Source organism: Microtus pennsylvanicus, chromosome 6 (assembly GCF_037038515.1).
Source record: "Microtus pennsylvanicus isolate mMicPen1 chromosome 6, mMicPen1.hap1, whole genome shotgun sequence".
Taxonomy (NCBI): domain Eukaryota; kingdom Metazoa; phylum Chordata; class Mammalia; order Rodentia; family Cricetidae; genus Microtus; species Microtus pennsylvanicus.
The window spans coordinates 27613812-27640466 of NC_134584.1; the positions used below are offsets into that span (position 1 = coordinate 27613812).

Below are 26655 nucleotides of genomic sequence, written 5' to 3' on the forward strand. Positions count from 1 at the left end.
TGTAAGCTGAAACTCCAAAGCGCATCCACTTTGTAGCTGCCCCTCCCTGTTCCCTTTGCTGAGCTGATAAAGTGATCTCATTCCATGAAAACCCACTGCCCATCTTGGGGTATTACCCCAGCACACTTACCATTCTTCATATGTTTGTGTCTCTTTTATATTGCATGGGTGTAGTAATAAGAGCGGCGGGGCTGCGTCCCCAGCACCCCGGCCGCCTGCTCGGCTATCTTTTGCCCCGAAATAAGTACACACAAACTGTATTCATTTAAACACTGCTTGGCCAATTTCTATCTAGCCTCTTCTAGGCTAACTCTGGCAGCTGGACTAGCCCATTTCTTATCATCTGTGTAGCACCGGTCTTACAGGGAAGATTCTAGCCTATGTCCAACCTGGGTCGGAGCTTCATCGCGTGCATCTTCCCGGGAGCAGGGAGCATGGCGTCTCTCTGAGGCATCTGCTCCTGAGAGGAGAGCTGTGGAGTCTGAGCTCACTTCCTCTTCCTCCCAGCATTCTGTTCTGTTTACTCCTCCCACCTATCTTCTAACCAATGAGGGCCAAGCAGTTTTGTTTTATTTAACCAATGACCTTCCTCCATCACATGGGAGTTTGCTGAGTCTAATATCTTGCATAAAAATTTGGAAATAAATAAAATTCTACTTTTCAGAATAAAATATGTTTGGCTTTTCTTAAAAAAAACAGTAAAATAAGTAAGTTCATAAAATTTTACAGTTAGATGTTACTCCTGTCAAAACAAGAATAAACACAAGTGTGGAGAGCTCCATATTTATATCTAAAACAGAAATATCCAATAAAAGTGATTTATTTTTATACAAAAACCCTTTCAGAATAAAATATGTTTTGTTTCTCTTTCCAAGAAAAACAATAAAATAAGAAAATTCATGAAATTTTGCAGCGAGGTGTTACTCCCATCAAAACAAGGAAAAACACAAGTGTCAAGAGCATCTATATTTATATCTACAACAGAAATATCCAATACAAGTAATTTATTTTTATGCAAAAACCACTTTCCAATTTCAGTTAATGATTTCCTTCATTTGTTCATTCCTTCCTTTCATGCTGATTTAAAAATAATTTCCAAGCACTTGTGGCAATACATTCCAGTACTTAATAAGATGACTGAAGATTGATTGCAATGAAAATTCCAGATTTTCAAACATTTTACTTTGTATCTCTTAAAATATATTTAATTAAAACATAATTATGTCACGTCTCCCCTTCCCTTTCTTTCCCCAACCTCTTCCATATCACCTCCCTCCAACCCATTTCATGTCCTACCTCCTTCTAAAGTTGATGGATTCTTTTTCTTATATTATTGAGATAGATAGGTGTGTAAATAGATAGACAGACAGACAGATAGACAGATGATGGATAAATGCACAAATATGTGAATACGACTCTTTAAGCCCATTTTTTGCTGTTTAAGAGTATATGATTTCAGACCATTTTATAATGAATAAGTAATCAGAGGTCTCATAACTAGGAGGCAAGTTCTTCTCTTGGCAGTAATCAGTTGCCTTAGTTCTTTGTCTAGGGTTACTTGTGTCTTATTGAGATCCATCACATCAGACTCCCTATAGACTCATTCTGTTCTTGGAGCATTCTCAAGTTTTTCCAAGAGGATGGATAAACAAAATTCATAATCTCCATGAGTTTGTCATCATCAATACAAAGTAAGCATCCGTGTCGATAGAAGCACTAACACCTGCATAGTAATTCAGGAAGTCTTCTTTTGAAACCTGAGGAAGGAAAAAGGTGAGGGGGTGGGGAGAAACAGTGTCAAAATATGTGAGCCACAGAACACTGCATTTTTTTCCTGAGATGCTAACTACAGATGGGATCTGCAACAGGAAATAACGCAGCCTTGCCTGAGTTAAGAAGAACTTGCTTAGTATTCCCACCTGAAACTGGTTTCTGAAATGGGACATTTACAGTCGGCAGCCTAAGACTCACCTGCATCTCAGTCATCTAAGCCCCCTTCCCCAAGCCATCACTACTTATAGTAAAATGAGATCTAGAGGTCTCTACCGTGCCACCTCGTAAGGTAGCCACTGACCATATACAGCTGTTTACATTACCTCTAATTAAAATGGAGTCTAATAAGAAATCCCATGCCTTGGGATCACTAACCATACTCCCCCTGCACACCAGCTATGTGTGGCCAGCCACTGGCACACTGGAAAACACTGATGGAGAACAGCTCTGCCACCAGAGCAAGTTCTGTGAGACAATCCTGCTCTAGTCTTGACACTGTAAACTTGTCATCATTAATAATGCTGTCCACCCTCTGTGTCTGTGGATTCTTTATCCATTGATTTATTCATCTTTGATAAGGGAGAATTTAAAATAAATGAAATTTTGTACATGTCCGAGATGCATGTAGTTTATGAGCAAATGTCAGTTTATATAAAGGACCTGAGCGATTAAGAATTTTATTATCTGTGGCTAGTTCTGGAATAAGTACTCTCTGGGGAAAAAAAGAGATGAGTTTGATAAAGATTTTATGGCATAAATGAGTGGATAATAATTGCTTTAAGGAAGAAGAGTCTAGGGCAAACACATTTAGAGATAGAATTAGAGGAAGGAGCACCCTACAGGATTTTTAAGGTAGCACTCTGGAAAACAGGATGTGTATACTCAATGGCCAATAGCCGGCTGGGAGACAATTGTCATATAGTAGCTGCTGGAACCACCTTATCAGCCAGGCCAGAAGTGTGTTTCTCATAACTAGTTCAAAATGGACTTTCTATGCTGGGCAATGGCACTGAGAACAAAATACAGGAGTCAGATCATACCTTCCCTCCCCTCTCCCTCCCATGATCCCTCCCATCCTTCCCTCCCTCTGTCCTCTTGCCCTCTGCCTTGTACTAGTAATAAAGTTATCCTTTCCATCTTGGTCCTAGAAGACTGACTCAAGACTGCATGCTGAGAAATTGGCGAGCCTCCTAGGTGGACAAAATCTGACCCTGTGGGAAGAATAGAAATGAACAGCGACAGTAAATAGTAAATTGTGTGTCTCAATATCTCATTCTTGGCTGTCAAGGTAGTAATTTTATGAGTAATTATGTCATGCATCTTAAAAACACTCATCACTTTCAAAATTTAATGTCACCTGTAACCAAAACATCATACCATTAATATTTAAAAAGAGGTTTATAAAGAATATTTATAAACCAATATCTATAATATTATAAATAATATAAAAGCACAATCTCTGCTGTAATGAGTTCATCAATAAAAACATCACACAACTAGAATAAAGCAGCCACAAAAATGAACACTTGCCCAATCCCAAAGTCTATACATTTCAGTTAACTTTTATACAGTTCATTACAATAAAATGTTACATTTTTATCAAGAAACGAAAGCACAGTCAGAGAGCCTGGGTAAGTAACATGTTAGCTAATAAGAAAAAACATACTTTGGAAATAATTTTAACCTTAAACCAGACAGTTAAATGTTTCTTTCATTGAAACCATCTTCAAATCTTATTTTCAAAAAAACATTAAGTGATCATGGTATCTCCCCTGACAGGTAAGTTCTTACCCATTGGGAGAAGTGAATGAGGGGTAGATGGGGGTGGGGAGGAGTTAAGGGAGGGCAGGAGGAGGGTTGGGAGGAAAACTGTGGTTGGAACATAAAAAGAAATTTAAAAAAAATAAGTACAAATATATTAGGTGAACTTGTTAAAGGCAAATGACTGAAAATATGCCAAAATTATACGTTTTTTTTTTTTTATAAATTAAGTCATCTCTAAACTGGTAGCTCACAGAAATCATAATTTCTAGTTACTACAGATGATATCCCGGTTGTTTCCACTATGACAAGCTGATGTCTTCATATATGTGGAGCTTACCACTAGAAGCACACTTTATTTAAAATAAAATATTTAGCATTTATAGTATAAATAGCACAAAAGCTCTTATTTACCAATCAGAAGGTCATTTTGAAACCCATGTTTCCTCCATTTCTATTTAAATGCTGCCAAGAAAAGTTTTACATATGGGAACATCTCACTGTATAAAAAATGGTTTGAGTTACAGTTTTATAATAAAATGGCAATTTGTCATTGGCTTCAGACTGTTTTAGAAGCTATATGGAACCTTTTCACGACTAATATAATAATTATAGTTTTATACAAATAGATATCTCCCATAAACCTATGGTTATAGGTAGACACAGCCCTTGTATGCCTTGTTACATTACTAATGTTTACTTAACTTTGTTTTTGTTTTGAGTTTACATGAAATCAAAGTGATTTCTACTCAAATACTTTCTAAATGACTTCAATTAGTGGAGCCGAAATTCTCAGTGATTTGCTTCATGCACTTTGCAGCTTCAATGATGATCTTAAGTAAATGGATTTTGAACGATATTGCTAAATGACATTTGAAATGTGAATAAGTGTGAAACTTGTGGAATGGTACTTTATTTCTCTGTTGCCTTGGAAACGAAGGGAATGTCCTTCGCTAAGTAAGGCGATGTCTGCCGCCGGATAATACTCCGCATTTGTGAAGTACTTTAGCACACCACTGTAGAAGCGCCAAGACCCAAGAGAACCCTGGAAGAGGCAAGCCACGCTGTCACCCATCATTTTCCCTCAATTTGCGGCCCCCATTCTGTTCCGAGTCTCTCTCAGAAGGCTAATTGTCGGGAGTTACACACACAGCCTGAGCGTTTCCAAGATCCCAGCCCCTGAAACCTTCCAAGCTCTAGAGCAAGATGCTTCCAGATCAATACCAGTGTCTGAATGTCAAGGAGTAAGGTCATTGGAGACTGCTATAAAGAATCTGGAGAAGAACTGAATACAAGTGACAAAAAAATAATCATGACATTTTGAGGCTTTACTTCCGCAGTGCACTTGACCATACTGCCAGATGTTAAATCCATATCAGTAACAGCTGCTGCGGGGTGGCTAATATTCTCACTGAGCTTTACTTCCACTACGTTTCTCTGAGGGGAAGACAAAAGCTGGCTGTGACAAAGCAGGTGTGAGAATTAAACAAGAAGGCTGTGCTATTCTCAGAGAGGAAGGGCTGTTTCACCACAGTCTCTCACCGCATCACCCCAGACTGCCAGAAAGAACTCTTCTCACAACAGCGTTCTCAGAAGTTCCATCAATCATTTGCTTATATATCTTTCAACAGATTCCACCCGCCATCTATTTTAGAAGAAACCATTTGGGGCATTAACTTGGTGAGGTTTTCTGTTAGAACAAAAAGAACTTTGCTGGGTCCAACCTGAGCACACAGTTTTCATCTAAGCAACTTGGAGGAGTCAAACCCATGCCGAGAAAATCATTTGTCCAACAAATCAATTATATGTCAGACCCTTAGAGTTTTTGCTTTTACTTTGAGTCACAGCCTTTCTAAGAGTTAAAAAAAAAAACCCTATTGCTGTATTCAGGAAGCTCTTAATTTAAAAGCCCCTCAAAAATCTTTGTTTTCCCCTTGAGTCATGAGTATTTCTATGATTGAACTTTTCTCTGCTTCATCCAACAGATTTTTTAATTAAAATAATAACAGTATTTTCCAGGAATGTAAGCTTGTTGGCCAATTTGGAAAGTGGGAAGTTGTGTATTTTGTATTCTGTACTCAAAACAGATTTGTGTAAATCTAGAACATAAGTGAGTCACAAGATGTTAATGCAATTTTATCAAGCAGAAATAGAAAAGTACCAACACATCAGCTAACAATATATTGGTGAATTTAATCTCATTCCTTGATTAAATATCTGCATAATAGACTGTAGGTAGATTCATAAGGATGGGGTCAGTTCTGACCTGTACTCTCACGTTCCAATGAGGCAATCTACATTGGCCAAGACAACTGAAAAAATAGGAGAAAGTTATGCATGCATTGTCTTGATAGACTTTCAAGATTTCTAATTCCTTTACATAGTTCCATATGAGGGGTTACAGCTGTCTGTCTTGAAGGGCTGGATGAGGGAAGAAGGTGGAATTTTGGTACTAATGTATTTTCTTTCTGCCCTATCTCATCTATTAACAACTGTTGGCTGTTAGTTTGGTTTAAAAGCCACTGGTTGTATCCAACTTACTGTTCCACCCTTACTACATAGAAGGGCATGGAACTCAATAAATAATTATCAGTAAGATACTTTTACCTGCAAGCACATTACATGCTGAGTCAGTTGGTGCCCGCTCTGACTTCATCATTGATGTTGGAGTTTGAAATATAACTGAGTTTATGCGTATGAACAACACAGAGCAAACCAACTGCTATCTAGGGGTACGGAGATCCTGCCAAGGACAAGACAGTAGTGAAAAACTTGTCCTTCAGATTGACAGGAGGAATGCTTCTCCAGGCCATACATAATTCAGAACATCTTGCTTCTCATTTGCTCTGAGAATGGAATCCAAGTACATTGTGCACAGATCTTGATAGAAGTTCAGTTACTTCCTGATCTTACACAGGGTTTTATTCTGAAGGAGACAGTCCGGATTCAATAATAGTAATGTTGGCTTGGTCTGAAGATTCTAATTTGAAAATAAGGCATGAGTTAGTTTTATTTCATAAAATTCTGCTAACTGTACCCTCTCTTCTTTCCTAAATAGGATCCAAGTCCAATAGGAAAGTACTTCCTAGAAAGGCTTTGGGGGTTTTTTATTGTGTCTTGTCTTCTGAATCAAGTGGTTACTTTTAACATTACAAACAGAATAATGCTTAAAAATTTAGATGTTAAATAAATTGGAAGGGTGCTCAATACGTTGTTTGAAAATACTTTAAAACGGCTCTTCCATCTTCGTGCTTTAGCTACTAGACTGGGTGAATTAATGAGTTGGCCTTGATAGTGTGTGTAAGAAATCATAGAAGAGTACATAATCCTTAAAAACTTATTCTGAAACCATAAATTAGATAAAAATTAGTACAGTGTTCCTTAGCCATTAGATTCTTAAGAGACTTGTTTCTCAGGGGTGAGAAGGCCTTGGTGGAATCATGCTCCGAGTTCAGAACCTAAAACTCTGAAACTGAAGGAACTGGATTTGCACTGTGAGACGAGGGTCGCTGTAATGAGCCGTTTGCTGTCCTGCCAGCCAGCTCCCAAATAATGACCCAAAGACACTTCTTATTCATTACAAAATCTAGGTCTATAGTTTAGGCTTGCTCTTACAACTTACACAGCTTAAATTAACCCATTTACATTCATATACATTCTATCATGTGGCATTACTTCTCTTCCATCTTGGGCCTCCTGTTTCCTTTCCACATCTCCTGGCATCCCCTCCATACCAAAATTCCTCCTCTTCATTCCCTGGAAATCCTGCCTAACTTTTAGCCCTTCAGCTTTTTATTACACCAGTCACAGCAATACATCTTCACACAGAGTAAAATATCTCACAACAGCTATATGAAGTCAGATGAGTGTGTCCTGTACCCTTCTTAGACAGGAAACAACATGTCACTAGAAGAGATAGAGCTGAGAGCTGTAACCTAGGTTCTGCTCAGAATCACATGCTTGCTCTGTGGCCTGCATTAAGCAAGACATGAGTCCTACCCACAATCAAAGACACAGATCTATCTAGATCAGTAGGCTTGAGATTCACCATGTCTAGGACATAGGAGGCTTCCCCTCAGTCACAGCTTGCAGGGTACATGCTTTCAAATGGTCTTTTCCTGCCTATTTGTGCTTCCTGTGTGATTTGTACATATTTTTTTCATTACGTTTGGTATTGGTTGTCCTGCCCTTCTCTATAGAAGACTGGTTAGGAAATTCAATGAAGAGCATGTCTTGTATAATTAATGAGGGGAAAGATGGCTTCCTATGATATAAAGATGTGCCCAACCTCAAGATAAAGGCCTCTTCTCCAGCTAGTTCCTAAGATAAATAATTGGGCTTAACCAACAAGAAACAAAGCAAGGTGCCCCAATAAATAACTGATATAATTCTCATCCTGCAACACTTGTTTTCACAGCATTGAAATAGTATCTATCCTGATCTCAAGGAAGAGTGTAAGATAAATGGTAAAGAATGAGGATAAAAGTTAATATTACAAAGTATCTTCAGACCCACTTCATGGAGCCATTTCTATTCAGAAGATCTTGAAGACATCATCAACCTGATTCATGTCCCTAAACCAATGCACAGAGCCAGCCTGATATGGGGTCTGCAGAAAAGACTTCTGAGCAACAAAAGCAGCTAAGAATTCATCTCAGCGTCACAACCAGAGTCTATTCACTGTCTTGTCTGTGGCCCCAGGCACAAGTTGTGCAGAGTAGGAGCTGCAATTTCAGGCTCCGTTTCTCTTATTTCTGAGGCTTCCGTTATTTTTATTAGTCCCTCATACATTGATTATCCCATGTCAATAAGATACAAGCAGAGATGAGGGCTGGAAGGAGGATTTGAACCATGAAGTATCAAGTATCATGAAGAATCTGCTTTGGAAAGCTCTATGATTTTAGTCTGGGTCATGTCCATCCTCTTTGTATAAAGAAAACTGTCAGCATGTTTGGCTGACAACCAAGAAGAGTTAGACAAACTTTGTGCCAAAGGAAATTTTGCTAGTTACCGCAGTGAAGCTGTTCCACATAAAATAGTAGAGTCCAGTCCAGGCTCACAAGTCCAACCACAGGAAGGTATTGAACATCCATAGGTTTATCATTCAACAAAATGACCTCCACTCATATCAGTATTTAAAAAACAATAGAAACCAACAAACCTATAGTCATGTTCAATCTATTTGCCAAAAGGAGAAATAGACCCCAAGGAGAAAACTCCAGATTCGCTTGCAGAAATTATAAACCTAGTATATTCTTTCTTGTACCCAAATTGAGGCTAGGACCCTTAAAATTTTACAACTATACAAATAGAGATATTCGCCGGGCGGTGGTGGCGCACGCCTTTAATCCCAGCACTCGGGAGGCAGAGGCAGGCGGATCTCTGTGAGTTCGAGACCAGCCTGGTCTACAAGAGCTAGTTCCAGGACAGGCTCCAAAACCACAGAGAAACCCTGTCTTGAAAAAACAAAAAAAAAAAAACAAACAAACAACAAAAAAAAACAAATAGAGATATTCTCACACCTAGCTTAAAGGTGAAACTATCTTGACTTTCTGTGCAAATAAGGTCATAATTACAAGATTCAAAATTTCACTGATGACCAAGGGAGACATCATAAGTTGATTGACATAGCCACAGTGCTAGCAAATTTAGAGATGCAACTTTAATAATTCCTATTTTAGAAATAAGGAAATAGTTTCAAAGAACACAAGTTCATAGTTAATTACTTAGTGACTTTATTTCTGCCCTTATGTCAGCCCTAAAAAATACACTATGTTGGCAAAGAAGAAGATGTGCGATGAATATGAAATAAAATATCATTCTGAGTTTTTGAGGTGCATTTTGATCATTTAGAGTCACATGGCTGTCTCCATGGCCTGGATCCCAGGGTCAGGCATCTAGAGCTTCCAGGCAGTAGTCATCATGATGATGAAGTACACATCAGTGTCAATGGATGCACTCACGCCTGCATAATAGTTCATGAACTCCTCGGGGGTCACCTGTGAGAGAGGAGTTAGAAAGAGAAAGGACACTTTGCGTTGCTTTTCAGTGGAGGCCTCCCTTCCATCCCTGTAAAGAAAAGGGGTGTTACCACCAAGGATGTCTGTGTGTATGCTTACAGCTGAGGAACAGACCTAAAAGAAAAGAAAAACCAAGTTAAGGATAGTTGTGAAAATAGCTCGGGACAAAAGAAGTAAACCTTGAAAACATCAACCACCCTAAGTAAAGAGCAAGGCATAGGTTGTTATCTTTTCTTTAAAATCTGAGGCCTGTGGGTTCAAAAACAAAGACTAAACACAGAATTAGAAGTAGATATATTCGCGATTAATACTGTCTTTCTGGCACATATAAGAAATATTCCATATCCAGTATCAGGATAAGCAATGTCTCACCTTCCAAGAAATGCTTTGTCCTATGGGTAAAGAAAACAATTTCTAGTAAAGTGTATAATTTCTGTGAGTTTCTAAGGTATGAACTGTTCGTTCAAGGCTGAAAGTGAGCAAAAACATGACTTTCCCCTCTGCTTTTCCCACCCCTCCCCCTGCACTCCACTCTGTGTATATGACTGTCTTTGGAATATCAGCAGAAACATCTACTTCCATACTGAGGTTCAGAGGACTCTCCTTTTAGAAAAAAGGAAGGAAGTCTCATGAGTTAATAGGAGTTGGCCAACCTCAAAGTCAAAAGATTAAAAGCATCACAAGAAAGGAAACTCATAAATAACTGAAGAATTCTTTCTAGTTCCTAACAGCTTAATCTGTCTCACTAATGTTTAGGACCATTACTATCTCTTTTTTGTACTATAGGGGCTCATGAACAAAATGCCCTCTTTTTAATGAAACAAAAAAAAATGTAAGTTAACCAAAAAAATTCATGTGACCTACAATGTCTCTATATATTGTTTCATAAGCTTCCTCTCTCAAACCAGTGAAAGATGCCAGGAAGCATAACCCTGAACTCAGTGAATACTGAAGCTGGGATCATCCATCTGTAAATACAAATAAATTACATACATGCATAAATTTTTGTCTGTATGAAAGAGTTTGCCATAGGGGTTTTTTTTGTATTTACAGTTTCTTATGTTTTTAAGATGTCAGTAAAATTACAAAAGTTTCAAGGCCGGGGAAATATTCAGCATCATGAGTACTGGCTGTTCATTAAGAGCTCCTGGGGTTGATTCACAGAACCCACAAAAGGTTGAATCACTTTTATGAACATATTTATTTCATTTTGTCTATTGCATAAGATGACTATAAAGCCCTTAACACAATAGTCAGTTGATAAGTGTTTGATAAACATTGTTCACATTCATTGTCATAATATATAAGGCTGCATATATGTTTACTAATAAAAGTAAGGCTTTCTAAATATTCTAGATCTAAGGCTCTCAGATATGGAGTGTGTAAGCACCAATGAAGTATATATTAAATATACAAAGACTAAGGATACATCTCCCCATATGTCAGATATCATGGTTCATCAGTAATTTGAATTTTCAAGACACACACCTGATGATAATGAATAGCTAATAGTCAACATTATTACAGGTCTATGCTATTCAAGCAACATCACATACTGTAACTACAGAAAAACCCCCAATAACCTTTTGAGATTTTGAGAGATCAATGTGGCTGATTGAGATAAATTTGAGAAGGACCTGCAATAGAGACGTTAAGTCAGTTGAATCACACATGGCTACTTGGACTTGTTAGAGCCAAAAGCAGCTGACATTTCCCCTGGTGACAAGGAGGAACCACCTGCAGAAAGAATGAAAGACAACAGGGACTATGGAGAGTTGAGCTATTAGGGGAAATGGCAGTTGGCTATTTTCTCTGACATCTTGGTAGATCAAAGACAGCAACACTAGAGGAAACACACAGTTCTGTTATTTCTGTCCTAGACCTTCGGCTGCCCAACAGAAGCTGGAACTCTTTTGTATCTGCTGTTAACAATTCCTCAACCTACCAGACACCACTTCAACTACTTCTCCATCGCTGACTACAAAATGTCAGCAGGCAGGCAGGAAACTTCCCCCTTCCTACCTCCTGCCCCTTGATAATAAGACAAGTCAGCAGGTTTTATGGGAAAGGGAGGGGAAATTCCCTTCAGGGGGAGGAGGCTTGCTTCTTCTCATAAGCACCACCCCTTCCTAGTCTTACCTTTTCTGGTCTGGCCCCCAGGTTAAGAGGTGCGGCTGCTGCCCAGGCTGAGGGACTCCCCTCCTACATCACCATAACTCTCAGGTCCTCTAAAACAAAAACTGCCTCCAAGTGTTTAAACAGGTAGCTTGGAGCTCTTAGCCCATCTCTTCCAGTACACAGCATCTTGTATAGTTGAAGACAATGATTAATGAAAATGGAATGACTATTTTTGCCTTGAAGTTCACTGTAATTTAGATGTGCAAGCTGATCTCAAAATTTACCAAAGCATGAGTCAGGGTGAATTCTGCTCCCTGGGATTCCCTTTACCAGCAGCTGCTTTTTCACTCATGAAAGTGTGATAACAAACGATGCTTCTATGGACAAGGGTAAGAGAAACAAAAGGCCCTGAATAGCCCTGCTTATCTGTTCCAAAGCATATTGGTCCTCTATAAAACTAAGCACACTTTTATTGTAATTTAATTCATAAGAATATAGTTAGCTGTATGTGGGGAGAATAGTAATCTTCTATTTGTAACAGTTAGGGTATCAATATGTTGAGGTTTTTTTTAAGGCTTTGAACCTATTCGTTATTTACAATTTCACTGGGGGTAGACAAATTCCATCTGGATTCATCTTTTTCACTTACCAACCCATCTTTGTCATACGGTGAGTCAAAGTTGTCCAGAAACTTTCGGAAGACTTGCTCCTCCGTCCATTCCCCATTTTGGTACTTTGGATGGTGTTTAGCATTATAAACTTCGCGAAGGTCTTCAATGGTTATAACACCATCTCCGGTTTTGTCTAACTTCCTAAAAGCTTTCATAATTACCTCCTTTCTGGCTCTGGACATTGGGGGCTAGATAAATTAAAAAATAAAAATAAATACACACATGTGGATAAATACATATGCAAATGAACTTCTAAGCAGATGTGACTTGACACTCCCACCAGTGGTGTGAAATTACTTAGGTACCACTAAGTGAGATACTATAGAAAGTCCCTCATCTGGCTCAATCTTCTGCCCACACCCCCGAGAAATGTACTAGCAAGTTCTGAAAACAAAACTTTAAAGTAGTCAACCCAAACCATGTGAAAGTCAAACTCTTCCACAGAAAACACTGATTCATAGGGCAAAAGTTTGGGGAAAATATTTACCCTTAATGTGAGAAGGAACTCGTTGAAGTCTATGGTCCCATTTCCATTTCTATCAAATCTCCGGAAAAGTTCTTCTGCCTCTTCTTTCTCCATGACCACAGCGTAATCATTTAACCCTTTCAAAAATTCTTTGAAATCAAGGGTTCGGTTGTTATTGTCATCCATGATCCGAAACACTCTGAAGATAACAACATCGAAAAATAAGATAAAACAAAACAAATAAACACAAAGAACAACGTCTAAGCATAAAGATGGGAAAAGTGAGCCACCCCCATTTGCTTTCAGATACAACACATAAGTTTTAGACTTTTCTCCGCAGACTCACTGTTGAGCTCAGAGGCTCTGAGCATTTCCTACAGGAAAGCAAACTTTCAAACTCACATTGCTCATGGACACACATACACACACACACACACACACACACACACACATACACACATAGAAGGCTGCAGTTGTACTCTTTGACTCTAAGTCCATGACATGTACAACAGTTAGTTTTTCAGTCTCTCAAACATCTAGGTGTGACGGCTTGGCTGTCGGGTGCAGTAGTGCTGCTGGAGGTTGGTAGTGCTTGCTGAGACTGGTGCCTCCTGGATGGAAATCAGATAATTGAGTTGTGCCCTTGCGAAGGCTATTGCCCGGACCCTGCCTGCTTTCTTCTAGCCTCCCAGCCAACAAGAACAGGCAGCTGTACCCCTACTGTGTTCTCCTTGTGCTAAGGCAATGCTCTGGCACAGGCCACAGCAATGAAGTTCATTGATCATAAACTGAAACCTCTGACTGTGAGTCAAGAAGAACTTTTTCTCCATGCAGGTTTATTATCCCAGGTATCTTGTTAAAATAATGAAGAGTTGTAACCAGAGACTGCTTGTTTGTTTTCCGACCACATCAAAGAGTTACTAATATAGGTAACCTTTACAGGAACCCATGTTTGCTAATAAATCATATTTTCCTCATCTTCCACTTAAATGCCAAAAATGTAGACAAGCAATTGAAGCATCGTATTTTTATTTTTATTAAATCATATTAATCTTAGTAAAATTTCTAGAAACTATTATCAGACATAAATAAGGCTTCTAATTCTCCACTTATGTGCACTGACCACATAAAGTATACAGATGCTGTTTTGTCCAAAGGAGGCCTTTGCTTAAAAACACATATGTGATAGGCTAGGAGTCTATGTTCCAAATGCATGGTACCTACAACTTTTATGAAAGAAATGGTGTGTCGTCTCATTGATCTTGTGATGCTTAAGGCCTTTCTATAAATGCCATATCATGCTCTTATGATCTTACTCATTTCCTTTCCTCCACCATACACCACTCCCCATACTAAAGCCCTAAGAGTTATATTTTTGCTAGAATCATAACAGAATTATAATTTAGGATTTCAGAAAAGTGAACCTGAATTCTAGTTATGCAGTAACAACAGCTATATAAACTTGAGTATAACTGGGTCTCACTTTTCCACAAAAGTCTATGCTCTTGACCTATCATTTCTAATTAACACCAAAATAAATGCAATTGCTAAGTTACAGCTTACGATTTTCTTTTTGCTAGTACTATGTAAAGATGAGGGATTCAGATGCAAATGACATAAAGGTAGATGCCTCACTATGTGGAGGAAGTGACCAGCAAGAAGGAGTAAAGAAATAGGGCAATGAAGAAAGGATGAATAAGAATGGATATATATTTATGTATAATATTCCAGAACGGAGCCGTTTATGCTGACTGATTAGCAATGAAAAACTAAAAATAAATAAAATTTCAGACTCTTGTTAATTTATATTTCATATTTTCTTTTAAAAGCTAGAAAGAACACTTTGGATATTTATTAAGTAAATAAGTAGATTATGCAGACTTGGACATGGGCTATTTGGTGGCAGAGTCCATCTCTATGCTTTTTTATTGCTATAAATTCACTGTGTAGCAATCACTCTTTTAATATTCCCCAGCTAGATGAGTTAATGAATAAACTTTCCTACTACAAGAAATAGGCTGACAAGTTTCTGTCTTCAAAGATTAATTTGAAATAAACAATGTGTTGTTGATACATCTTGGATTGTTCAAAAAACTTCATCATCAGTTAGGCATCTTATAAGCTGCCAAACATTAGATTAAATATTGTAATTTGAAATACATAGTTGAATGAGACACAGACTCTATCCGTATGAAATTTATTCAGAGACAGGGAGATAGGAAAGGAGGAAGATCAGCTATTCTGAGTTCTGGCAAGGAGAAGCATTTTAGATCTCTAGTAGTTTGGGGGACATCCCATGTCTGTCTGTGGAAGCAAAAAGACAGCTACGAAGGCTTAAAAGAGATGGAAGAAGCATGGACAAGAGGATCGATAGAAAAATATAAAGAATTTTAATCTCCTTAAGTTCTAAGGTGCTTCAACCTTGTTACCTAATAAGACATGTAAACCTTGTTACATGATAAAACTTTGTTACATGATAAAGTAACTGCATAGTTTTCATGAGCAGAATATCATCAAGATAAATTCTTAGAGTCCTTAGAAAGAACTGGTTGAAAGAATTATTCAGAAACCTTGGCAGTGAAAGAGGCTGAGAGTCTGCCCATGAGCCACTCAGATGACAGCATGAGAAGAGACCTCAGAATTCTGTGAAATCAGATCATCACTGTGGTGGACTGATGAAGATAATTCTCAATATTCCAACTCAAGAAATGATGAGTGTAGATAGCTTCATTTGCAGAAAGAAAAAGAAAAGCAACTGCCAGAGATTTTTCACTAGCCTCCAATTAGTTAAAAACTTAGAGTTTCTTTTCTGCTATAAGTAGGAAGTGCATAAGGAAGAATATATACTATTGAAATTCTATAGACTTCTGTGTCAAAAATTAGAGGTGCCAAAATGATAACAGAATCAACTTGATGTTGAGCTTCAGAATAAATTCTTAAGACGAGATAGGAAGATGGTTCCACAAGCATACATTTCACAGAATAAGAACCCTGGAGTTTGTAGAGGGCAGACACTAACTAAAGAGGTGTCCTTCAAAATCAAGATCGGTGAGAATGCTTGCATTTGTGGGGTATATTTACTGGGGTCTGGACTTAGAATAAAGTTGAAATACCTGCTTTCCAATAGATCCAAAGACAAGGGTGGAGTGAGGGTTTCCCTCTACATGAATTGAAGACAAAGTGAGACCAAAGTCAACAATATAAGGTAGACAGAGGGCAGTTTAAGCAGAAAGCTCAGGGAGAGATGGTAGCAGCTCACAATGGAAGGGCTAGTTTAGATAAAGGTTGAGGGTAGCACAAGGTGGAAATGGTGTGGACAGCAGGAAGAATCCAATTGCATGATTGTTAGTGGAACACAAGTCAGGGTTCCTCAGAGGTCTGAACTGAAGACAAGGAAGTGAACCCAAGAGGACATAGAGGTTGGAACCCCACAACACTGAAGGGAAGTGGCCTATGAGAGCATGAGTAGCAGGATTCTTATATCTACACCCCTGAACTTTTAACAGAGCAGAGTTTATTTTAAGAAAGGTATGGAAGTGCCTTGGGTATTTGTTCTTTGGGAGTTTTTTAGAGGGGCTTCCCCAGGTGCCCAGTACCTGACTGCAAATAAAGTTTCTGCAGCCTCTGAGTGTGAGGTTGTGTTCTCCTTACACAGACATCCTGTAGTTCTTTATCAAACAGATTCTCATACCACTGAACAGCACATTTGTGTACTCTCTTAGTCTTGGTCCTTCATGGGACCTGCAGAAGCTTGTCCACGCATGACGGCCCCAAAATATGTACAAGGCCATGTTTATGATATATATTCACTATAATTTGTTAAAATATACAAAGTTCAATCTTAGAAGACTCAGTCTCCTTTCTCCTTGGAATTTTCAGTCCTCAAGTCTATACATACTATCAAGTATCAGGGAATATAAGCAGAATCGCTTGACCAATAGACTGCTACTGAGGTGAACACTAAGTCATCCCATGAGCAATTACGGTGGCAAGTGAGACATGCCAGCCTGGCTGGAAGCAAGCTCCAAATTCTCTTTTATACAAAATCCATGTAGCCAAGGCTGGTGGCCTCAACTCATTATGTAGCCAGAAATGGCATTGAGCTGCTGATCCTCTTGCTTCCACCTCGCCAGTGCTGGGATAACAGGAATATGCCACCATGCCTGTTTTTCTAAATTCTTTAATTATTGTTACACTTCCTTCTTTTACCCCAGCTTTGGGCGGGGCCTCTCTCCATGTCCTTCCGAGTATCTGTACTCCTAAGCATGCTTTCCTTGGCCTCCATGCCACAGGAGCTTCCCTTCTTTGGAACAGACACATGCTTTACTGAACTTGGAGTTAAGAACAAAACCTGTCATGAGGACTCAAAGATCCTCTCTCCAAAACAATGAATTTCGTAGATAAGAAACCGAGGCCTTAAGAGGAAATTATTTGCCCAATATCACAAAGTCAGTGTTAGGCTCACCTAGACAATTCTGATGTATTTCCTTTCACTGTATCCCCATTGTGGTGGTTTGTAGGCCAATGCCTCTTATAGGCTTATATGCTTGAATTTTTGGTACCCATCTGGTGGACCTCTTGATAAGATTAAGAGTTTTAGTCTTATTGGAGGAGAAGCATCACTGGGAGTGGGTTTTGAGGTTATATCTCTCTGCTTACCGTCAGATCAGGATGTAAACTCTCAGCTAGTACCTAGCGCCATGCCTGATTGCCTGCTGGTCACGGACTCTAACCATTTAGAACTGTTAAGCTCCCAATGAAATGGTTTCATCTACAAGTTTCCATAGTCATAGTGTTTTGCTACTGATTTAGAAAAATAACTAAGACACCATCCTACCTGCCAAGACCTTTGATGCCTGCAGAGCCCCTGGCCAGGCACTGCAATCGCAGTCTTTCAATGGGATCAGTTGCTGTGGAGAGCTTTTTCTTGGATTGGATTGCCATCTCACGGTCATGGCGTGCTGTCCCTGCCATCTGAAAGGAGAATCCACAGCCTGTTAGTGGAATTTAGACCCTACTGCCCGTATCTAGCTGGGGAGTTGGCGCAATGAAACATACAGCCTCCTGTCATTCTGCCCTCAGGAAATAGTCTCAAACTTCCTAAAATTTTACAATTTTTAACTATGCCAATTGTGTGCCTGGCATTTTTACAACCTACTTATCTAGTTTCGCAGACATGTGTTCTCATCACTCTGGAAAATAATGAAGAACACAGCCATTTCCCAATATGCTTTGATCTTTCTGAAGCCCTTCTCTGTCCACAGAAACACGTCCTTAATGGTGAAGGGAAAATGGAAAAAAAAGAAAGCATTCAGAAGCTGCTAAGGATGCTAAAGTTGAACAAAGTATGTATACGGAAAAGTGAGAGAAACCATGGAACATCTGTGGGAGTTGATAGTAAAATTCTCAGTACTTACTTGTTTGAACCAATTGTGATGTGGTGTGTGTTTGTGTGTGTATGCATATATAATTTATAAGGCCCTGTATCCATTTGATCGTACATTTAATGCTCTCCCCTTTGGTTTAAGTGTCAAGTTCTGTCCTCACTTTCTCTGTAAGAGTGTTAGTGATGCTTACCAGTCACTCATACACTCTCTTTAGTAGGTTAATGCCCTTCAAGCAAGGCTTTTAAGGAAGAATAAAATTGAAAAAACAGTCCTCTCTCTTTCTCTTTCACACACATGCGCGCTCGCGTGCACACACACACACACACACATACACACACACCTACCTTACTCCCTTTGTTGCTCTTTTCTGTAAGAAATATTCAGAAATAGTAGAAGGTGACCTGGCCAGTCCAGATTTGAATTCTCAGAACTCTTACATCAGTGGGAAGAGGGCAAGACCAAAAGTATAGGTGCCTAAATTTTGTGCTTATTTCTCCAAACCTATCCCTGGTGAATATAAGTTTGAGACAAACTCTGTTGTCTGTTGCATGTGACAGCAGCTATCTAGAGTAGACAGTGGACAGGAAAGATCAGAGAACACCAGGATCTTCTTAGCACCAAGTGAGGGGCTTCTTACTGCACCTTGCAGGGTATCAAATGCCATAACAGAACAAGTATGTCAGGCCTAAGCCCCCTTCTCTTTTGTTAAGGCCACACAGTAGCCATCATGGAGGCCCCACTCTGAGGCCTTCTTCTAACTTTAGTTATATCACAAAAGTTCTACTGGAAAGTGTCATAACATATAAACTTTGGAATTAAGTTTCTAATACATAAAGTTGGTAGGACACAGTAAAACCAGAGTAGGAAAACAAGCATGGATTAATAACATTACTTTCCTATAAGTCCCAATGAACAATAGACATTAGACTTTTTAATCTCACCAGATTCTTTCGGCCCCACCATATATAACAGTATGTAAGAAATTCAAAGTGTAATTTTCTGGCACTTGCTCATGAAAAATAAAAATAGACCTTGGGAAGACCAAAAGCAGGAATCTAGACTGCAACCACTTCTGCCTTCTGAGGCCAATTCTACCATGGGTGATGTAGGATGATGCTACTTGATATGACCTGATGAATTCAGAAAAACATTGCAATCAAATGTGGTACTTGAGATGCTCACGTCGACCATTGCTTTTCATCATTTAGTCGCTTAATTCATCAACAAGCAGCCAATTTTAACCACATCCTCTTTTCAATGTACTGTGTCAGAATAGAAGTTAGGAATCTGAGGGGTAACTCAGAGAATCAAGCTCTAGAAGGGAACAGAATCTTCACTTGAATTGTGCAGCCTCACATTAAAGCAGAACCGGAAAAATAAAGATTGCAAGACCTGGGGTTTGAGAGGAAGGTGGGTTAGAGCGGTATTTCCAATAAAGAAGGGCAAGATATACTCAAAGCTCTGAGGTTTGAATAATACATCCAGCTGCAGTCTCCGAATATGATGTCACGATGTTGCTGACATCACAGCCCCAATTAAAGAGTGTCTGACTCCAAAATACCCCTTTTGACTCTGGTCACAACAATACAATCTGTCAATATGAACTAGGCTTAGGAGGCAGTCCTTCCCAATGCATGGGGCCACAGCACCACCATGTGTTGGCTCAGTATATGTACAGTTAGCTTGCCAGAGGAAAGTTTGCTTCAGCAAACCTCTGTCTAGATTGATAGGTTTGGGGCAGCAACAGCAGGCACAAACAATATTCACAGCCTGGAATCTCACTTTATCCCAACTTCATCCCAAGAGAAAGATCACAGGTATCACAGCATTGGCCTGGGGACTTTCTAGACACCAAAGAGGAAATGATATTATTTTATCCATAAGAGAAGCTAAAAAAAAATATCTAGGCTAGGGCTGTGAGTGTTCAACAAGGATGGTTCCTGTATAATTGAGATGACTGGTGTACCACATGCTTTGGCCAAAGCAAAAAGTTAAATAGCCTAAGTAAAAAATTACACCCTTTTTATTTTTATTTCATTTGCATGTATGTTTCTATGTACATGTATGTCATATCTATGAGAGGTCACAGAAGATGGAACATGCAGCCAGAATGAGTTTATTGTGTCCAGTATACTGCCTCGACCCTGTGGACAGTGGTGAATCCGTTTAAAATCCACATGAAGAAGCTTGAGGTGTGAGATGGAGGGAGAACTAAGGCTGTATCCAGAGCTGCTGCTGCCTTGCCTCTCTTCACTCAAACCCACCCTCACCCATAGTGACAGAGGAAGGGATATTTAAGCATGTTTCTACCTCCGTTTAAGACATTTTGCATATTGATACAATTTTAGTATATATTTATCATATTGCATTATACATTTCTATTTCTGATCAAGACACTCATACATTGTTTACAATTTGAGGTCATTGTTCTCATTTTCTGCATAGTAGTTTAAAGATTCTTTAATATTCTAATATAAAGCCTTAGTCTTTAAGTTATGCAGGTATTAAGTATTATAGGTCAATAGTCATCCAGGTTGGTCATACTTATACTTTAGACTACTCAGGTCTTTTAGATACATAGAGATTGTATTCTGCATAGATAGGTAATCTTCAATCACTTTAAAAGGTTGTAGAATATGGCCTTTAAATAACGTAGGGTTCTGTTGATGTGAGACACAATTGCTCCTGGCAGCACCCATTTATTCCTGAGAGAATGTTGAGCACCGAAGACACTCATTTGGAGCTTGTTTTCTTCTCGGCAAAACTGGCCTTTGAGCAAGGAAATGCCCATGCCTCGACCACTGACAAAATGCACGATGTCTAGACTGGATAAGCAAAATACAAGGAAAAAGACTGCCAAGACAGGGTAAGAGAGTTTTGAAAATCTTCCTGCCTCTTAAAATGATCTGTCAGTTACTCTAGGCCTTAGCCAAAGTTGGTTGCTCTAATGTTGCAAATGAGACCTTGAGTGATTGCCCAGGTAGCCAGTTGTCTCTGTCATTTACTGCACATTTTTTGGAAGCTTTTTGATTGCACTCACTGCTTATTCAAGTAATATTATCTCCCTTCTCAGGTCTTTGATGGGGTTGAAAACTAGAAAGTCATAGTTAATTTTCTCTTATGACTTAGCCAAGCCCTCTCACTTCCTGCCTGCCACACCAGGATGTTCAATTCTGTTTCTGTTTCCTTTTTGTGATCTGTGAGTTCTCCTTTAATAAAGAACTCCTTACTATTAGGAGCTAGTATGGGATTCCTTTATCCCCACTCCCCATCCGACAGTGTTCTCCTTCAAGGTCCTGACTTACACTTCTGCTTCTGCACTTTTTTGAGATCTCTTTAGTGCTATCTGGTGGCAGAAAAATGAACTACACCTTGCTCCTTCCCCCTTCCCTTCCTTCCTTCATTCCTCCTTCCTGCCTTGCTTCTATATCTTCCTCCTTTCCTCCCTCCCTCCCTTCATCCCCCTCTCCCTCTATTCCTCCGTACTTCCATCCCTTTCTCACTCCCTCTTTCCATAACTACATAGACATCAACCTATAAACACAAAGGAAGACCAAATCTTCAAAGCATTCTCTAGCATATCCATCCATACATCCTAAAACATCAAATTCTTCCACATCCAGTTTATTAATAAGCCCAAAGAAATGTCTCACTAAATCCTCAAAACTGAAGCCTTCCTTGGATTTCCCTGACAAGTACTCAAGAGACCTGGAACACCTTTGACCTGCTCAAATAAAACTACATAAAAGGAGTCAATCTGTAGAGTGCCGAGGGGAGAGGGCAGAATCACATAATGGAAGTCAGAGCAAAGGATGTGCAGGGCTGGAGCAAGGAATATGTATCAAGGAAGAGGCCTCTTCTCCTGGCTGCCAGGGGTGTGCACCACAGTGACTGGCTAGGTCTCATTTGGTTTCTGCCAGTCATATTTTTTGGCCACTAGTGCTGAATTACAGGGAATGTGTGCTGCAAGAAAACCATCCTACTGGGTGGCAGTCACATAAGGCAGCCCCTAAGAACAGCAAGTGCCTGCTGAGCTGTACTGATTTCCCCAAGGTAGTTCCTTCCCCTTAATGTCAAGGCTATTTTCCAGACTGCTAAACTGAGCAGTAGTTCTTTGGGGTTAGTTTTTTAACTTCAAATGCCATTTATGGATTTCTGTTATTCAGTGTCTGTGCCATCGCATTAGATATTTCCAAAACAAAAAGAGGTACTGTTGCTGGAACAGTTCCTGCAGTTTTAAAACACTGTTCTCATGGAAAGGATAGAGCAGAGAAAGAATCTGCAGAGCAGGTGACAACTGGCTAAGGTAGGAGGGCTTGAAGCCATTTTGAGGAAGAAAGCATGCCCAACCTTCACTCCCATTCCCCCCTGCCTCCCTTACCTCAGACTTCATCCTAAGGACCATGTCTATGCCTTATGCTGCCTTCATAACCATTTTCAGTACAAACTTGTCTAGCTTTCTGATTCCAGAGCAGACTTCAGTCTCTCTGATGGGCTCTTAGGTAAAGCAATGCACCCAAATAGTCCACGCCGAGGCCAGAAACAATAAGGCATTTCTCTTTATGACTGACTAAGCCCAATGTTTCATCTAAATCCTTTCTCTTGGGTCCCTTTTATGCCACTGGTCTCTCTCACCCTTCTTTCCTCCTCTCCACCCCACTAACAAAGCACCACAGACTGGGTAATTTACAAAGGAACGAATTTTATTCTCTAGGGTCCTAGAGATGAAGTCCAAGACCAAGGCCCTGGAGTTTCATGACTACTGAGAACTTCTCTCTCTTTTCAATGTGGTGCTGTGGGCTCTATGTTATTTTAGCATAGAGAAGCCTGTTCTTGAATCTTTCTGTTAATACTGGGGTGAAAATTAAGTACTATTTCTCATGTTTGTGAATATTTGAAAAATACTTTCAAAGTATCCTTGTCTGAGTTGGGGTTTATATTACTGTGAGAAAACACTATGGCCAAACAGTGGGTGGAATTTTTGTTTCATGTTACAGTCCACTACAGTCCATCACTGAGGAAAGTCAAGACAAGAACTCAAACAGGGCAGAAGGCAGGAGGAGATACAGAGGCCATGGAAGAAGGCTGCTTCCTGCCTTGCTCAGCATACTTTGTTTTTACACCGAAGACAACCAGTCCAAAGTACTGTCCATAGTAATCAAAATTTTATAAGAAAATTCAGTAGGATAAAGCTTTAAAACACCATATTACAGGGATAAAAAATTATCAAACTGTCATGAGATCAACACCTTACTCCTCCCAAGCACCTTGTCATCAGCTCAGAATCTCTGGGAGAGGCTGGTCCTGAGCATGCCATACAGACACAGGCCAATTTTGCAGATCCTCGTTTCATTGCAAACTCTTCAGGGAGCAGCATCTCAACAATTATTCATCCTCATCTGTGATAAAAAACACTGACCAAGAGGTGCTGAGGAGAGAAGAGGACTTGTTGCAGTTTAGAGACTACACTCTGCCACTGACAAAACCAGCTCTGGGCATTCAAACAGGAACTCAAAGCGCATCTTCTTGGTCTTCCACAAAACTCTAAACAGAGACCTCACTCACAGCCAGGAGAAACAGCCTTGGTATCAGATGCTGTTTGCTGGCTGGGACACTTGGATTATACTTAGCTAGCTTTATCATTTAGCCCATGACCACCTGCCCAGGAAATGGTACCATAAACACTGATCTCTGCATCAGCTCCTGTCTCCAGGGCCCTGCCCTGTTTAAATTTCTGTCCTGACTATGATGTGGAAGTGCAGCCCAAATAAACCCTTTTCTCCCCAGCCTGCTTTGGACATGTGTTTTATCACAAAAATGCTAAGACAGACCAAGGGAACAAAAGCAAAGAACCAAACCAAGTTAGAGCTTGTAACTTCAGACATTTAATATATGACAAAGACACTAAAAGCATAATATTGGATGCAGCTTCAACAAATGGTGCTAGGAAAATTGAATGTCCACATGCAGAGTATTGAATTTAAAGCCACACCTATCATCTTGCACAAAAACTCTCCAAAAAGATGAAAGACCTAAGCATGAAACCTGAGACACTGAAACTGCTGGAAGAAAACATGGCTACAGGCTATTGGTGTCTGAAAGGACTTCCCGAGTAGGATTCCATTTGCTCAAGGCTAAGTCCAATTGGTAAGTTGGATTCATAAAGCTAAAATCTCCTCCACAGCTAAATCAACAACCAGGAAAATAGAACGCCTACAAAATGGGAAAGAATATTTGCTGGCTCTTTATCAGACAAATGACTAATATAAAGAATGTATATTTAAAATAAAACTTTTAAAAAGATCAAAGAGTCAAATAAAACCAAAAAACATGACCCAATCAAAACTTGGGCCTGGCTAAACAGAGGCGGCAAGAGGCACACGCCTTTAGTCCTAGGACTTGGGAGGCAGAGGCAGGTGGATTTCTGAGATCAAGGCCAGCCTAGTCTACAAGAGCTAGTCACAGAGAAACCCTGACTCGAAAAAAAAAATAATAAAATTTATTTAAATAAATAATGAAAATAAAAACCTGGCCCTGGATTCTGAACAGCAAGATCTTCAAAGAAGAAAAAAGTATAGCTTAAAAATTCCTCAAAAAAAAAATATTTCATCATCCCTAGAAACTAGGGAAATGCAAATCAAAATAACTATGACATTCCATCTTACCCTAGTCAGAATGGCAAAGCTCACCCCAAAGAACAACTACAGATTCTTCCCATCATCATTGACTTCCCGTGTCTTTGACATTTGTTCATGGCATGAAGAGCAGTGCCAACAGATGTCATGTGCTTCTTCCCCATAGAGATCACACTACTCCCTTTATTTTTCTGTTAAAGGAAGCGCCCCTGCTGTCCTGTCACACATCCGTCCACTCCCTTGTCCAGTGCCACCATAGAAACCATTACTCAACTGGCTTTGCCTTACCAGAACTGAAAGAAAAAGATGTTTCTGTTGTAGCTCTGGATCAGAGTCATAAAGTGTGTCTCTATCTTTAATCCCTTCAAAGGTTCATTAAATGCTTAAAATTCTGTACACACTCCTTAGCATTATGATCACGCAGGCTCTTTTGTATAATATTGTACATAAGATAGCATACTCAATGCTACCAAAATATTACTAGTGTTCATAAACAAAATATACATATATTGTTAAATTAAAAGCAACCACTTATTTAATAGGGCAAAAGTGGTGTATAGGGAGGTTGGAGTAGTGAAAGGAAAGGAGGAATGATACAATTAAATTATAATCTTTAGAAAGTGTTTAGATAAAAGAAGTAAGAAAAAGAGCAACAAGCACACATTGACTGATAAAAAAGAGGAAATCCTTCCCCGCCTGCAGGGAAAAGTCCCCTGATAGGTTATCCATACAAGGTGGTCAACCTTAAACACAAGTACTTACTGGCATCACTAAATGGGTTTAATTAGTGAGTCTGCGGGTGTCAAAGAGAGAAAGAAAGATGCATGTACATGCAACAATGATAAAGTAGAGGCCATTAATTTAAGATGGAGGGATGTTATATTTATACATAACATCTGTGTACAAAATTCTCAAATCACCAAAAAAAATTAAAACCCTAATTTTAATTCTTAATCTATCAACAGTCGACAAGGTATGGCATAATCAGTACAATTTACCTCACAAAAATATTGGAATATATTTGTTGGTTGATTTATGGTTTGGAAACAGAATTCTCCTAGGCTTAGTTTCATCAGGGGCACCAGGATCCTTAGCAAATCATGAAAACACTCCTCATTCAAGAACCGAGCACACAGACGCCTCTCAGAATGGGTTGTCTCCTTCGCCTTTGCTAAATGAAACTGAATTTTCTCTAAGCGTCTCTTCCAGGAGACTACCCCAGGGGCCAAGCTCTGTGCGCCGACAACCTAGGGGTGGCTTCTTTGGGACCCGATTCCTCATCAAGGCTAATTTTTTTTCTTTAGATCATAGCGCCTCATACTTAAAAATGAAGCAAAAGTGACAGAGGTAATAGAATAAATAAGAACATTAAGTTACCTGAAATGCTGATCTGTAGCAACAGGCTGCTTCAAGCGGAAACCATGGACACGGACTTCTTTCTGCCCCTGGGGACTCTAGTATTCTCCAATGGCCTATGTCTCCTCCCTCTTACCTGTCTTCCAAAGGTGTCCCTCCCCTTCAAAACTTTCAGTGCTAATTGGATGGCCTGAAAAACGCTGCTACAGACGCAGGATCTGATTAGCTAAGCTCGCTGTCATTCCTATGCTGGGCCTGCTTTTTGTCTCAAGTTTACACTCCTGTTTCCTAGGAAATCCCAGTACCTCTGAAAACCCAAGCTGTTTGCTCTGGAGGAGCTGACAGGCAGAAGTTCTGTTGGCAATTGATTGGTTTCTAACGCAGCTTCAAAACTGATCTCCCACGTTTAAAAAGGAAACGTTTGGTAAATTGTCTTATTTGATTCAGCTGCTCTTTCCTCACTCTGCA

General features: G+C 39.5%; 1 protein-coding gene across 2 annotated transcripts; it reads right to left on the bottom strand.

The window, feature by feature from the left end:
- Positions 1-807: 807 nt before the first annotated feature.
- Positions 808-26304, bottom strand: Capsl (calcyphosine like). 2 transcript variants are annotated; one of them, XM_075977812.1, is made up of 5 exons: positions 26209-26304; positions 17647-17783; positions 12831-13008; positions 12322-12531; positions 808-1757 (listed from the first exon to the last, which is right to left on the bottom strand). In XM_075977812.1, exons 2-5 carry the CDS (start codon positions 17781-17783, stop codon positions 1656-1658), a joined length of 627 nt encoding a protein of 208 aa, XP_075833927.1. In that variant the 5' UTR covers positions 26209-26304; the 3' UTR covers positions 808-1655. The 2 variants fall into 2 exon arrangements, with proteins under 2 accessions (XP_075833927.1, XP_075833926.1); XM_075977811.1 differs by lacking the exon at positions 808-1757 and adding an exon at positions 9246-9533.
- Positions 26305-26655: the final 351 nt, after the last annotated feature.

Coding starts and splice junctions, on each gene's coding strand:
- Capsl (XM_075977812.1), bottom strand. CDS start 17,783: ATGGCAGGGACAGCACGCCATGACCGTGAGATGGCAATCCAATCCAAG. Junction 12,532..12,830: donor AGTTCCTTCTCACATTAAGG/GTAAATATTTTC, acceptor TAATTTATCTAG/CCCCCAATGTCCAGAGCCAG. Junction 1,758..12,321: donor CGTATGACAAAGATGGGTTG/GTAAGTGAAAAA, acceptor TTCCTTCCTCAG/GTTTCAAAAGAAGACTTCCT.